Source organism: Aquarana catesbeiana, linkage group LG05, assembly GCF_042186555.1.
Source record: "Aquarana catesbeiana isolate 2022-GZ linkage group LG05, ASM4218655v1, whole genome shotgun sequence".
Classification (NCBI taxonomy): Eukaryota; Metazoa; Chordata; class Amphibia; order Anura; family Ranidae; genus Aquarana; species Aquarana catesbeiana.
Window position 1 is genome coordinate 476,207,509 of NC_133328.1, and position 14,272 is coordinate 476,221,780.

The 14,272-nt window shown below is 44.9% G+C and overlaps 1 protein-coding gene across 2 annotated transcripts in view; it reads right to left on the reverse strand.

The window, feature by feature from the left end:
* Positions 1 to 14,272, reverse strand: part of TMEM241 (transmembrane protein 241) — a 218,584-nt gene that overhangs the window by 143,880 nt on the left and 60,432 nt on the right. For both annotated transcript variants that reach the window (XM_073631474.1, XM_073631475.1), the window contains exons 5-6: positions 4,118 to 4,195; positions 432 to 457 (exon numbers count right to left, since the gene is read on the reverse strand). In XM_073631474.1, the coding sequence (XP_073487575.1) occupies positions 432 to 457; positions 4,118 to 4,195 (104 nt within the window). The remainder of the gene's footprint in view (positions 1 to 431; positions 458 to 4,117; positions 4,196 to 14,272) is intronic.

Genomic DNA, 14,272 nt, shown 5'->3' on the forward strand with positions numbered 1-14,272 from the left:
AAGGAGTATATATGTGTTTTAGCAGGACTCAAGGACTAGAGCTGAATGTCACTACACTAGGTTTTTTCGTACTTCAAGAACTGTCTGCATAGGATGAGGACAATGTAAACAATGTTTTGTATACTTTCAGCCTGTCTGACCTGTACAGTGTAGAGAGCACCATGTCCGCAGACCATGGCGGAGAACAATAAGGAATGCAGAAAGCAGCCCCTGTACAAGTTTAGCTAAGCCCTTGCTCCCTCCTGTCCCATAGGATTTCAGCCAGTCCACTATGGAGGGCAGAAGGCAAACCTTGCAGGATCCCTGATGTGTTCTTTGTTCTCAGTCCTGGTCTGCACACATGTGTACATTCATCGCAGAAGTACAGCTATCCTTTCAAATACAAACACAACACACCCTACATAAATTAAAAGACACATTTTGTTTCTTACCTGCAAGTTCTTGTATAAGAGCTTTGCTACAAATAAAAAGATGAATATTGTTTATTCTAAAACTTACAGACAAGTTTGCCATATAAAACAAACCCTTCACACACAATCCAAATTCGATCAAAGAGTAGATTACAGAACAACAGATACGCAAAATCTAAATGGAGCTTTTAAGCACTGTATAAACCTGAAGGCCTGAGCTGTCAACAGTACACCAATAATTGTACCAGGTAATGAACAAGTCTAACAGGATGTTAGTGACTTGCCTTGAATCGGAAAAGCTAGAGGAATTTATCTGTCTGGTTTCTCTACAAAAAAAAAAAATTTCCCTGGACATAATCTTTAAATATACAGTGCATCCAGAAAGTATTCACAGCGCTTCACTTTTTCCACATTTTGTTATGTTACAGCTAGGGTTGTCCCGATACTTTTTTAAGACCGAGTACAAGTACCGATACTTTTTTCAAGTACTCACTGATACCGATTCTTTTATTTTTAATGTCACTTGACAGTGGAGGTGGCATGGAGGTGGACTGGAGGAGGATGCGGTGACAGTCAGCAGTGATCGGGTGTGGGGGTGTTACAAGCACGGATCACCACTATAGATTTCACGAGAGCAGCTGAAAGCCGCTGGAGGAGAAGCTTGTAACTCCCCCACGCGCCGATCACTGCTGACTATCCAGGTATCGGGGGACGCATCGGGAGCATTTGCCCGAGTGCAAGTACTTGGGCAAATGCTCGGTATCAGTGCCGATATTAATACTAGTTTGGTATAGGGACAGCCCTAGTTACAGCCTTATTCCAAAATATATTAAATTCATTGTTTGAAATCTTTACAAATTTCTTAAAAATAAAATAAAAAAAAAAAATAAAAAAAATCACATGTACATAAGTATTTACAGCCTCTGCCATGACACTCAAAATTTAGCTCAGGTGCATCCTGTTTCCACTGATCATCCTTGAAATGTTTCTACAACTTTATTAAAGTCCACCTGTGGTAAATTCAGCTGATTGGACATGATTTGAAAAAGCACACACCTGTCTACATAAGGTCTCACAGTTAACAGTGCATGTCAGAGCACAAACCAAGCCATGAAGTCCAATAAATTGTCTGTAGACCTCCAAGACAGGTTTGTATCAAGGCACAGACTTGGGGGAAGGGTACAGAAAAATTTCTGCAGCATTGAAGGTCCCAATGAGCACAGTGGCCTCCATAATCTGTAAATGGAAGAAGTTTGGAACCACCAGGACTCTACCTAGAGCGGGCCTCCCGACCAAACTGAACGATCGGGAAAGAGGGGCTTTGGTCAGGAAGGTGACCAAGAACCTGATGGTCACTCTGACAGGACTCCAGTGTTTCTCTGTGGAGAGAGGAGAACCTTCCAGAAGAACAACCATCTCTGCAGCACTCCACCAAATCAGGTCTATATGGCAGAGTGGCCAGACGGAAACCACTCCTCAGTAAAAGGCACATGACAGCCCACCTGAAGTTTGCCAAAAGGCCCCTGAAGGACTCTCAGACCATGAGAAACAAAATTCACTGCTCTGATGAAACAAAGATTGAACTCTTTGGCCTGAATGGCAAGTGTCACGTCTGGAGGAAACCAGGCACCGCACATCACCTGGCCAATACCATCCCTACTGTGAAGCATGCTGTTGGCAGCATCATGCTATGGGGATGTATTTTAGCAGCAGGAACTGGAAGATTAGGTAGGATTGAGGGAAAGATGAATGCAGCAATGTACAGAGACATCCTTGATGAAAACCTGCTCCAGAGCGCTATGGACCTCAGACTGGGGTGAAGGTTCATCTTCCAACTGGACAACGGCCCTAAGTACACTACCAATATAACAAAGGAGTCGCTACGAGACAACTCTGAACGTCCTTGAGTGGCCCAGCCATAGCCCAGACCTGAACCCGATTGAACATCTCTGTAGAGTTCGTAAAATGGCTGTGCACCAACACTCCCCATCCAACCTGATGGAGCTTGAGAGGTCGTGCAAAGAAGAATGGGAAAAACTGCCCAAAAATGGGCATGCCAAGCTTGTAGCATCATATTCAAAAAGACTTGAGGCTGTAATTGGTGCTAAAAGGTGATTCAACAAAGTATTGAGCAAAGGCTGTGAATACTTAGGTATTCAGTGCTGCCCATCAATGCCACCCATCAATGCCCATCAGTGCTGCCTATCTGTGCCCACCAGTGCCGCCTATCAGCACTCATCATTGCCACATATTAGTGCCACCTATCAGTGCCCATAAATGCGGCATATTCGTGCCTCATCAGTGCCACCTAATCAGTGCCACCTCATCAGTGCCCATCAGTAAAGCCCATCAGTGCAGCCTCATCAGCGACCATCAGTGAAGGAGAAAAATTACTTATTTACAAAATTTACTGACAGAAACTAAGAAAAAAAACTTTTTTTTTTTCAAAATTCATTTTTTTTTTTTAGGAAAAAATAAAAAACCCAGGAGTGATTAAATACTACCGAAAGAAAGCACTATTTGTGTGAAGAAAATGATAACAATTTTACATGGTTACAATGTAGCATGACTGCGCAATTGTCATTCAAAATGTGAAAGCTGAAAAATGGCCTGGGCAGGAAGGGGCTATAAGTGCCCTGTATTGAGATGGTTAAGCTAGTAAAAAGACAGGCAGCAAATTTTAGCATGGTGCCCCTAAAAAGATAACACAGCACTCTTTGTAACGCTCTTAAACTGCTGCATGAAGTGAGCCTGATAGTGAGAGCTGAATGCACAGATGAGCACAACACGGCATTGATGCTGAAAAACTGGTGAATTTGGGGGAATTTTTAATACATGCATTACTTATAAACTGGAGAGATGTGAATAAGGTGTTATAATAGTGGGGGAAAAGGTAAATCAATTGGAGGGGGTAGCCATGGGAAGGTACAGTAATGAGGGCGCTAGGTCCACAATTTACACTGGGGGCCCCTGGGCCTGTAGCAACAGCACAAGCAACGCCACTTTACTAAGAGGAAAGTTTATGTAGTGTTTGCTCCTGCCTAACGCAGACAGGCTAAAGCATGTGCTAGATTATAACTATAGATAACTTTTGGGAGAAAAATAAATAAATAACCAGGAATAAAAGCGGCAAGGATTATTTAAGGATTGAACTGCAATATATTACACATGTCATTACCGCTTTAAGGAATGTGAATAAAAGTGATTGTAAAGGCAGAAGATTTTTTTTATCCTAATGCATTCTATACATTAAGATAAAAACCTTCTGTGTGCAGCAGCCCCCCTCAACACCCCTAATACTTACCTGAGGTCCATCTAGATCCAGCGATGTTGCACGAGAGACTTGGCTGTCCGGAACTCCCCTCCTCATTGGTTGAGACAGCAGCAAGGCTCCTGCTGCTGTCAAAGTCAGTGCGCCAATGATGAGAAAAAGAGGGTGGGGCCAGGCCACGGCTGCGTCTCTGAATGGATACATGGAGCTGCAGCTTGGTTCAGGTGCCCCCATAGCAAGCTGCTTGCTGTGGGGGGAGACAACAGAAGGGAGGGACCAGGAGCACCGAAGAGGGACCCAAGAAGAGGAGGATCTGGGCTGCTCTGTGAAAAAACACTACTCAGAGCCAGCAAGTATAACATGTTTTCCTTTTTTTTTTTTCCTTAAAAATAACACAAGACTTTAGTATCACTTTAAAACTTTCAGGATATCCCACCTCTCTGAAGAACGTTTTCTGAACGCCATATGTCACAGCTTCGGCTGCATTGTGCAGAGTCAAAAACACAGGAATGGGCTGCAGAGAAAGACACACAGTTAAAAATAATAAGAATACACAGAATACCAATGTGCATGTAACATATTGCATTGATCAGTCCACCCACAACAAATATTTCAGTTTTAGATCACCAATAGTCTCTGGGCTCTGATAAGTCACCATCATGCTAACCTGCAAAATAAAACATGTGCATGCTGGTGTGTTGCACAGGGGCAGTGAGGAGCAGTACGATGGGTTGTTAAAAAGTAACAGTTTACTTTTTTTACTTTATTAAAATGCCATAAAAAGACACTTCATTCAACTCTTTGCACCACGGTGTGTTGCAATGAGCTGTGTAAGGCTTCATGCACACGAAACGCTGGTGCAAACTCTGCTGAACACATTTTTTAAAAGCTGAAACCGGCGTTTAGAAACGCCCGTTTTGCCACGTTTGCGTCTAGAAGCGTCTGCAGAGCAGAGAATGACATTTTGCAACCCAACTTTGGGGCCCCGTATCTCAGGGCCACTTGGTGCTACGAACCCTAAATTTTGTGTGCTAACACAGTGGAACTAACACTACAACATATCCAATTTGGGGTTCCTAGCGCCATGTGGTCCCGAGATATGGGGCCCCAAAATGTCATTCTTTGCTACAAAAAAGTGCTTGACATTTTGCGACCTGACTGCTACAGAAAAGTGCTTGACATTTTGCGACCCGACTTTGGGGCCCCGTATCTCGGGGCCACTTGGTACTAGGAACCCCAAATGTTACAGTTATAGTGCTAGTTCCACTGTCTTTGCACACCAAATTTGGGGTTCCTAGCATCAAGTGGCCCCGAGATATGGGGCCCCAAAGTCGGGTCGCAAAATGTCATTCTCTGCTGCAGTTTACTATCATATTTCTGTGTTTTCTGGTCCAAAAAATAGGGTTCCTTTTAAAACACGTATAAACGCAAAAAACGTGGAAAACTTTTGCGTCTGAACCCATTTTTTTGCTTCTGGAAAAACGAGGTTAAACACAACTGCCTAAAAACGCCAAAAAACTAGACTGTGTACATGGACACATAGGATAACATTGAATGAGTTCAGGGGCAGTTGAAAAAAGTGTCCAACTGCCTCTGAACGCGTGTTTAACAGCATCTCGTGTGCATGAGGCCTAAGGGTTTCTTCATGGCACATCAGCTGAACTGCATAGATCAATACAAGCTTAATGCAAGGTCACATAGGGAAAAAATAAATAAATAAATGATTGGTTTGTATGTGCCCTGTTCCCATCATAATGCTGCATTGAGATACACTACATTATTATTATTATACAGGATTTATATAGCGCCAACAGTTTACGCAGCGCTTTACAACATTAGGGAGGACAATACAAGTACAATACAATTCAATACAGGAGGAATCAGAGGGCCCTGCTAGTTAGAGCTTACAATCTAGGAGGGAGGGTCAAGTTATACAAAAGGGTAATAGCTGTGGGGGATGAGCTAATGGAGAAAATAGTGCAATTGTTAGATGGAGGCAGGATAGGCTTCTCTGAAGAGGAAAGTTTTGAGGGATCGCCTAAAAGTGGATAAATTTGGAGACAGTCTGACAGATTGGGGTAGGGAATTCCAGAGGATGGGCGAGGCTCGGGAGAAGTCCTGGAGGCAGATATGGGAGGAGGTGATGAGGGAGCTAGAGAGCAGGAGGTCTTGGGAGGAACGGAGAGGGTGATTAGGTTGGTATTTTGAGACTAGGCTAGTGATGTAGCTTGGGGCAGAGTTGTGGATGGCTTTGTAACTTATTGTTAGTATTTTGAATTTAATTCGTTGGGTGAGTGGTAGCCAATGGAGGGATTGGCAGAGAGGGGTAGCAGACACTGAGCGGTTTGTAAGGTGGATGAGTCTGGCAGCAGCATTCATGATGGACTGAAGGGGGGATAGTCTATTTAAAGGTAAGCCAATGAGGAGGGAGTTGCAGTAGTTGAGGCGAGAGAGAACCAGGGAGTGAATCAGGAGCTTTGTGGTTTCATTGGTTAAAAAGGGACATAGTTTAGAGATGTTGGAGGTTGAGGCGGCAAGCTTTGGAAAGTGATTGGATGTGGGGCCGAAAGGAGAGTTCAAAATCCAGGATAACACCTAGCACCCTGACATGTGGGGACGGGTGGATGGTTGTGCCATTGCTCTTGACAGACAAGTCAGGGGAAGAGGCACGTGGGGGAGGAAATATTATAAGCTCGGTTTTGGACAAGTTGAGTTTGAGGAAGTGGTGTGACATCCATACAGATATGTCGGTTAGTAAGTTAGTGATGCGTGAGGAGACTGATGGAGTGAGTTGAGCAGTGGAGAGATAGATTTGTGTGTCGTCAGCGTAGAAATGATATTGAAAGCCGTGAGAGGCTATCAGCTGACCCAGGGAAGAGGTGTAGATTGAAAATAAAAGAGGTCCAAGAACAGAACGTTGGGTGACCCCGACACAGAAGGGAAGAGGAGTGGAGGAAGTAGAATTGTAAGTGACACTGAAGGTGCGTTGGGATAGGTAGGATGAGAGCCACTGAAGAGCACAGTCACGGAGACCGAGGGAGTAAAGTTTTTTTTGAGGAGGAGGGGGTGGTCAACCGTGTCAAAGGCAGCTGAAAGATCCAGAAGTAGGAGTACAGAATAGTGTCCATTGGTTTTAGCAGTTAGTAGGTCATTTGTGAGTTTTAAAAGAGCAGTTTCTATGGAGTGTTGAGGGCGAAATCCAGATTGAAGGGGATCAAGAAGGTTGTTTTTAATGAGGCGTTCAAGGAGTTTAGAGGAAAAGGGGAGCAAGGAGATAGGGCGTAGGTTGTTAAGATTGGTAGGGTCCAAGGACGGCTTTTTAAGTATGGGGGTGACCAGTGCATGTTTTAGAGCATTGGGGAAGATGCCAGAGGTGAGGGAGAGATTGAAGATGTGGGTTAGAGAGTGTGGGATGGAGTCAAAGGGCGACCGTAGCATATGAGAGGGAATAGGGTCCAGGGGACAGGTGGTTAGGTGGGCGATAGAAAGGAGTTTAGCAACTTTGTCTGTAGTAGCAAATTTGAATAGGGGGAGTGTCAGTTGTACCTGTTGACATGAGGTCTTAGCTGGGGGAGATACCTGTAGAGTGGAGATTTCATCACGGATTGTATCAATCTTGTTTTTGAAGTGATTAGCGATCTCCTGGGCAGTGAGTGAGTCAGTGAGTGGAGGCGGTGGAGGACAAAGTAGAGAGTTGAAGGTAGAGAAGAGTTTACGGGGACTGGATGAGAAGGTGTTAATAATAACTGTAAAATAGGTTTGCTTGGCAGTGTGGAGGAAAGAAAAGTATTTTTGGAGGGCAGATTTGTATTGGTTGAAGTCTTTGAGAGACTTAGTCTTGTGCCACAGACGCTCAAGAGCGCGACTACGTTTTTTGAGAATTTTAGTGTCATCTGTTTGCCAGGGTTGTAGGGGTCGAGGCCTGATTCTGCGTGTAGCGAGGGGAGTGAGCTTGTCCAGGGTGGAGGACAGGGATTTATTGTAGATGGACGTGGCTTGGTTGGGGCAGGACAGGGGAGAGATTTTGTCATAGAGGTGGTCAGTAGCAGAATAGAAGAGAGAAAAGCTGAAGTTGCGAAAATTTCTACGGGTGATGGTTAGGCGATTGGAGGGAAAGATGGTGGAAGGCAGGGGGAGAGAGAAACTAATAAGGTGATGGTTGGAGAGAGGATTGTTTGAGAAGTTGCATGGAGTGCATAGGTAGGAGAATACAAGGTCAAGGGTGTTGCCATCAGAGTGAGTAGAAGCCTATACCCATTGCTTCAGGTCACTACATTAAAAAGAAGCATGTCTGCATTGTTACACAGTGCAACTCAGGGCATTGCAGCACTTTAATGAGTTAAATAAAGTGTCAATTTAAAAAAAAAAAAAAAAGTGAAACAGTTATGCCTTATAACAAAGCATTGCACCACCCCTCACTGCCGTGCATGGTCTTTAGTGTGCTGACTGGTATGCGCAAGCCCTAAAAATGCAGACATGCTACATTTTACACAGCACACTGTACCTCAATGTGGCGTTATGTGTGAACAACTGTTTTTCTATGTGCCCTTACATCGAGCCTGTGCTTATCTGCAGATCAATGCAGCTTAAATGATATGGTGTGACTAAGCCCTATGCAGCCAAATATCCAGCACACAGGACATTTAGTCTTCATCACTGTGAGTGATCGGAAATCAAGGAGCACCGGCAAATCTTTATTCTGTAGTGCCACTGTCTGTTGAACAGCCGCTGCAGTATTCAAAGTCAGTGCTGAATTAATTAATTTATTAGCTATGGAGAAAATAATATTTTTTTTAAAAATTACCTTACACTTAAAACTACCACAAAAATTCTCAGGAACACACACACACAGGATGGATAGATAATTATACTCACATGCACACACACTGTCCAAACAGTTCAATGATGGGTATTAAAATCTATATTAATTAAAAACTGAAACGATTAAAAAAAGGAGAACTCCAGGGACACAGTAGAACTAATAGAAAATAAACTAAACTCTGTTAATACGGAATAGGTTTATAATTAAAAATGTAGCGCTACTTAAATTAAAATCATTTTTAAAATAAAATGTCAAAAAAAGTAATATAACAAATGGCTTCCAAGACTGTTTAGCATCAGCTGCTTATAAAAAAAAAAAAAAAAAAAAAAAAAATGTATCAGTGCAGAAGCAGCTGCTTTGTCATTACCTAATAATTTTGGATGGTGTGAATGCATCACCTAGGCTTTTCACCTACATGTGGTGAGGGGCTCTCAGCCGGTCAGGGCTCGGGAAAGATCCCGACCTTATGGTCAGGATCCACCCAGATGCCTGGGCTAGAACCTGGCTCAGGCTCTCAGCGATCTGCTGAGAGCCTGAGCCAGCCCATCCTGTAGCTCCAGTGAGCGCTGGTGGGGGGAGCAGAGATCTGCTGACTGTCAGTCACAGCTCTCTGCTCAGAGCGGAGGGGGAGAGAGCGATTAACAGTATTTTTGATAGCTCAGTTCTCCAGGTAAAGCTGGCAGAGGACAATTGCAGCTCGGATCCATGCTGCAGTCATCTAGGCAGTATGATTTTTATATCTTGTTGATTTCCATACTTCTCTTTTAAAGTGGAGTTGCGCCCGGGGGAAAAAAAATATTAAAAGACAGCAGCTACAAATACTGTAGCTGCTGACTTTTAATATAAAAGGACACTTATCCGTCCAGGGAGCCCGCGATTCGGCACCCAAAGCCGACCCGTCCCTCGGCTTCAGGTGCAGGTGCCGGCATCCTTACTAAGGGAAACAGGTAGTGAAGCCTTGCGGCTTCACAGTCTGTTTCCTACTGCGCATTCGCGAATCTCGCTGTGGGTTCTGAATGGTCCCTCCTGTCTTCTGCTACATGTGTGTCTCCCAGAAGGCAGCGGGGGGGAAGAGTAATGGGTAACGGTAATTCCGTGCTTAGGAGGATAGGGACAAGGAAGGACTGCTGCCCCCCTAAAAATGAAAATCACCTAGGTGAAATCCAATATACAAAAATTGCTATAAACAGGGGAATTGGCGCTGTCCGGCTATATGTGCATTAAATAATGATTCCTACAAGTGCAAGAAAAAAGGAGACATACGCGTAAAATAAAAAATGCGTGTGACCAATGTGTTGCAGGGACGATTGCTTCTGCGGAGAGGTGTCTTTTATACAGGTAACCTGTATAAAAGACACCTCTCCGCAGAAGCAATCAATCAAATTCCAATCTCTGAGAAAAAAAGGAGCATGCAACAAGTGCAACAGAGGCCACCCCCTTGGACTTCTAAGGCAGAAATAAAGGTACCCACTTCCACTCCGATTGCCTAAGCAAGTTAAGCGGAAGTTTGCCCCCTCCCTTCCTTGCCCTCAGCCTCTTGTGGACCCGTCACAGATACCAGAAGGCTGTTGGATCATTCACAAAGCGCAACCTAAAGACTCTTGAGGAACCAGCCCAGGTGGGCACAGCTGGATTCTTGGACAGATGGATGTTTAATATTGGGGATACTAAAACATCAGAGAAGGATAAACACCCCTGGACGGAGGATCGCTTCCTGAACTCGCCATCGCAGGATTTTCTACACATGCCTCTTACACCTGCAGGGGTTAAGCAGTCCGGTGGGGGTGCAGTGAAGGACAGGGGCAACACCAGTCAATGCTGAAACCACGTTCTCTTCACTAGAAGGATACACTTTAGGACCTTGATTTTGGACACTTACTGGTTTTTATAGATTTTTTGTTTTTTCATACACAATTTTTTTCACTTTTCACGAATTGCTTTGTTGGACTCTTTATGTACACATGCTGGGGATTTTTTATTGTCTTAATTGTTTTTTATTGTCATAACTGTTTGTTCCTTATTGCCAAAACTGTTTTATTGCCATAACTGTTTATTTCAGAGTTCTTGTTTTTTACTTTTGGGCACATTCCTATACATATATAGGTATTTGATATATATTGAGATATTGGCACATATACATATATTTATAGGAGCAAGTTGCACTTTATTATATTAACACTTGCTGGGAGTGTTGTTTGCACTTTAATAGTCCCCGCAACACATTGGTCACACGCATTTTTTATTTTACACGTATGTCTCCTTTTTTCTTGCACTTGTATGAATCATTATTTAATGCACATATAGCCGGACAGCGCCAATTCCCCTGTTTATAGCAATTTTTGTATAGCGGGGGGGGGGGAAGATACATTGGGTAGTTCACCGCACAGCGATCTTTCCCCGGAGGTAGGCGCAGATACCTGGATTTCACAGGTATCCACCCCCCCTTCCCCCTGAAAGGTGCCAAATATGGCACCGGAGGGGGGGAGAAATCCGATCCGCGGAAGTTCTATTTCTGGGTGGAACTCCGCTTTAAGTTCTGTACTGCATCCTGGTGCATGGAGGCTTTGTAGAGCTTTGGGTGGGATAAAGCCTACATTCCTAGGTTCACATGCATACCTGCCAGCCAGACTTCATTATCAATCTCTGTTGTGCACAGGCCTTTAAATAAACAAGCCGACTGATGTTTAGGCATGTTTACGCTGTGGGAGCCTGCTGCAGGGTGAAAGGGCAGAGTGCTGATAGAACAGCAAAAAAAGGTACAGGTGCTGCCTGTTTGTTTTGGGGAACCCAACAGGGGGCTCCCTGTTAGTCTGGTACTGACCCAAGTTTACTTAGTTGTTTAGATAAGCAGAGGTTTTGCTTTATGCCATGAATGTGCTGTGCAAAGCCCTCCTGCACTGGCTGTGTTGATTTGTTGCAAGGAACACAAAAGAGGAGAATGGCACAAGAAAAATTACAACACTAAATGGTTAAAAAGCTAAAGTCCTTTTTGTAAAAAACTTAATAATAGAAAAATTCTTATGTAGTGTTATCATCCTAGTTGCATCTTCCCATAGAGTTTAAGCAAATCTCTGCAAGACAAGATGGAACAGACAGGGGCGCCAGCCTACGTGTAGTGGTTTAAAATACAAGTTTATTGTAAAAAACATAGTGGCTACTCACAATGGTGGTACTATAGCGAACATGTCTCAAATACAAGTATCTGGGTCAAATGGAGATATCCCCAGCATCTGTCACTGGTGGTGAGCCACTCCGGAACCCAGTGTGTCCTCATTGGACCAGAAGCGGTCAGCCAAGCAAGCTAACAACCAGCGTGGAACGCACAACAGGCCGTGCTGGAGGCAATGTCCAATGGGAGACCTCATAATATTCAGGTGACGCATTTCAAAGCTTCCGCTTCTTCTTTAGACCTCTTCAGAGGTCAGAAGAAGAAGCGCCTCTTCAGTGGAACATGCTGGTTGTCATCTTTCTTGGCCAACAACTTCTGGTCCGGTGTGAACACACCAGGTTTACTACCTGCGACAGACGCCGGGAATATCTCCATCTGACCCAGATACTTTTATCTGAGACATGCCCGATACAGTACTACCATTGCGAGTAGCCACTAAATTTTTTACAATAAACTTGTATTTTAAGCTACTACACCTAGACTTGTGCCCTGTCTGTTACCTCTTGATTTGTTGCAAGAATGTGCAGGACAAATCTCCCTGGATCAGTGGCGGCGCCAGGTGGGTGCTTGGGTGTGCTGAAGCGCCCCCAAAAAATGTTCAAGCACCCTCATAGCACCCCCAAAATTTCAACAGAGGTATTACAGTACAGTCACAGGATTTTTAAAAAAATATTTGGTACCTGCTGTGAATCCTGTCTGCAAGAGGCTAGGGACTGTTTTGTGAAGTGGAGGGATACAGCCGAATAAGCCGCTAATGATTAGTTAGACCCGGCAGGGGCTGGGTGGTGAGCCTGCATCAGTGGCAGATTGATCCAGTGCTGGTGCTGACACATGCTATCTCCTGCATTTGCCACCAAAAGATGAATGGGATAGAAGCAGCCAAGAGAGCCCAGCCCTGTGCAGTGTCCCAGGAACCTGGAGGAAGCAGGTATTCTAAGGAGAGAGAGGAGGAGGAGGGAGAGAGCAGAACGGAGCTGCCAGTGTCAGAGGATAAGCGGGGGGGGGGGGGGTGTGTGTGTGTCACATGGTGTGCTCCGAGGAGGAAGGCTTAGGAGGAGCTAGGATGATCGCTGCTACAGGCATCGTTCCATTTTTAATGTAGCTGCTGAGCCTGGAAGGGAGGGAGGCTTTCCAGTCCTCTGATCTATAGCAGCATGCTGCATTACGCAGGCACTGAGGGGCATGCCTGATTTGGACTGAGTAGTGGGGACGCCTCTGATATCAGCCCCCTTACTGGGCTTGGGCACATGTACTGCAATCATTAGAATGCCACGCAGATCAGGAGTGCCTGTGCCTGCTACTTACAGTTCACAAATGATGATCAGGTGTCCCCATAACAGTGCACCAATGGACTCCATGGGGTCACATTCCTGCTCTTGCGCTGTGTATGGGGTCACCGTTGTGCTGTGGGCACTGTGTATGGGGTCACCGTTGTGCTGTGGGCACTGTGTATGGGGTCAGACTCTGCCGGGGGCACCTAATGCAAGGACAGACTCTGCCGGGGGCACCTGATGCAAGGACAGACTCTGCCGGGGGCACCTGATGCAAGGACAGACTCTGCCGGGGGCACCTGATGCAAGGACAGACTCTGCCGGGGGCACCTGATGCAAGGACAGACTCTGCCGGGGGCACCTGATGCAAGGACAGACTCTGCCGGGGGCAGCTGATGCAAGGACAGACTCTGCCGGGGGCAGCTGATGCAAGGACAGACTCTGCCGGGGGCAGCTGATGCAAGGACAGACTCTGCTGGTGGCAGGCGACGTGGCTAGTGACACGCTCAGGGATCCCACTGATTCGGCATTATGGTGAGTTGAATGATTTATTTTTATATTACAATGTAATAATAGAAATAATGCGCTTCAATCATCCTGACACCATAACAACCATGGTGCCGGGATGATTGAAGCGTTAACACCTGGAGTTTGGAGTATCTTTATCTGCTGATTGTTAAACGTTCTAGAATACACATATTTCTATTGTGTAGGATCTGGGGCTGCTGTCCCGTCATTCCCCCTCTCCCCCTTTCCCTCTCGATCCCTCATTTATCTCAGACTCTAACCACACCCTCTTGAACCACGCCCATTAAGCCACGCCCACTTTTACACGTAAGCCACGACCATTTTTCGCCGCGGCGCGCTTCGAGCGCCACACTTATAGGTTTTTGCTAGGTCACGCCTACAAACGAATGCCCCGCCCCCTAATTATTGCACGGCTCCACCTACAGCCAAAAAAGTGTCCCACGTATTTTTTTTGCAATGTTGGCAATTATGTAAAGGGAGCACTCACACATATACATACACACACAGTATCTCACAAAAGTGAGTACACCCCTCTGATTTAAATATTTTATTGTATTGTTTTAATGTGACAACACTGAAGAAATTACACTTTGCTACAATGTAAAGTAGTGAGTGTTCAGTAGAGCTGCATGATTAATCGTTAAGAATCGTTATCGTGATTTTTTCCCCATTGCGATCTTGACAAAAGTATTTCCTGATTCTTTCTATGCAGAGAATTCTCTGCTCTGCTGAAGCCACAGCCCTCAAAAGAAAGGAAGAAAAAAATAACGGGTAGTCTGCCAAGTATCACAATGTTGTTTA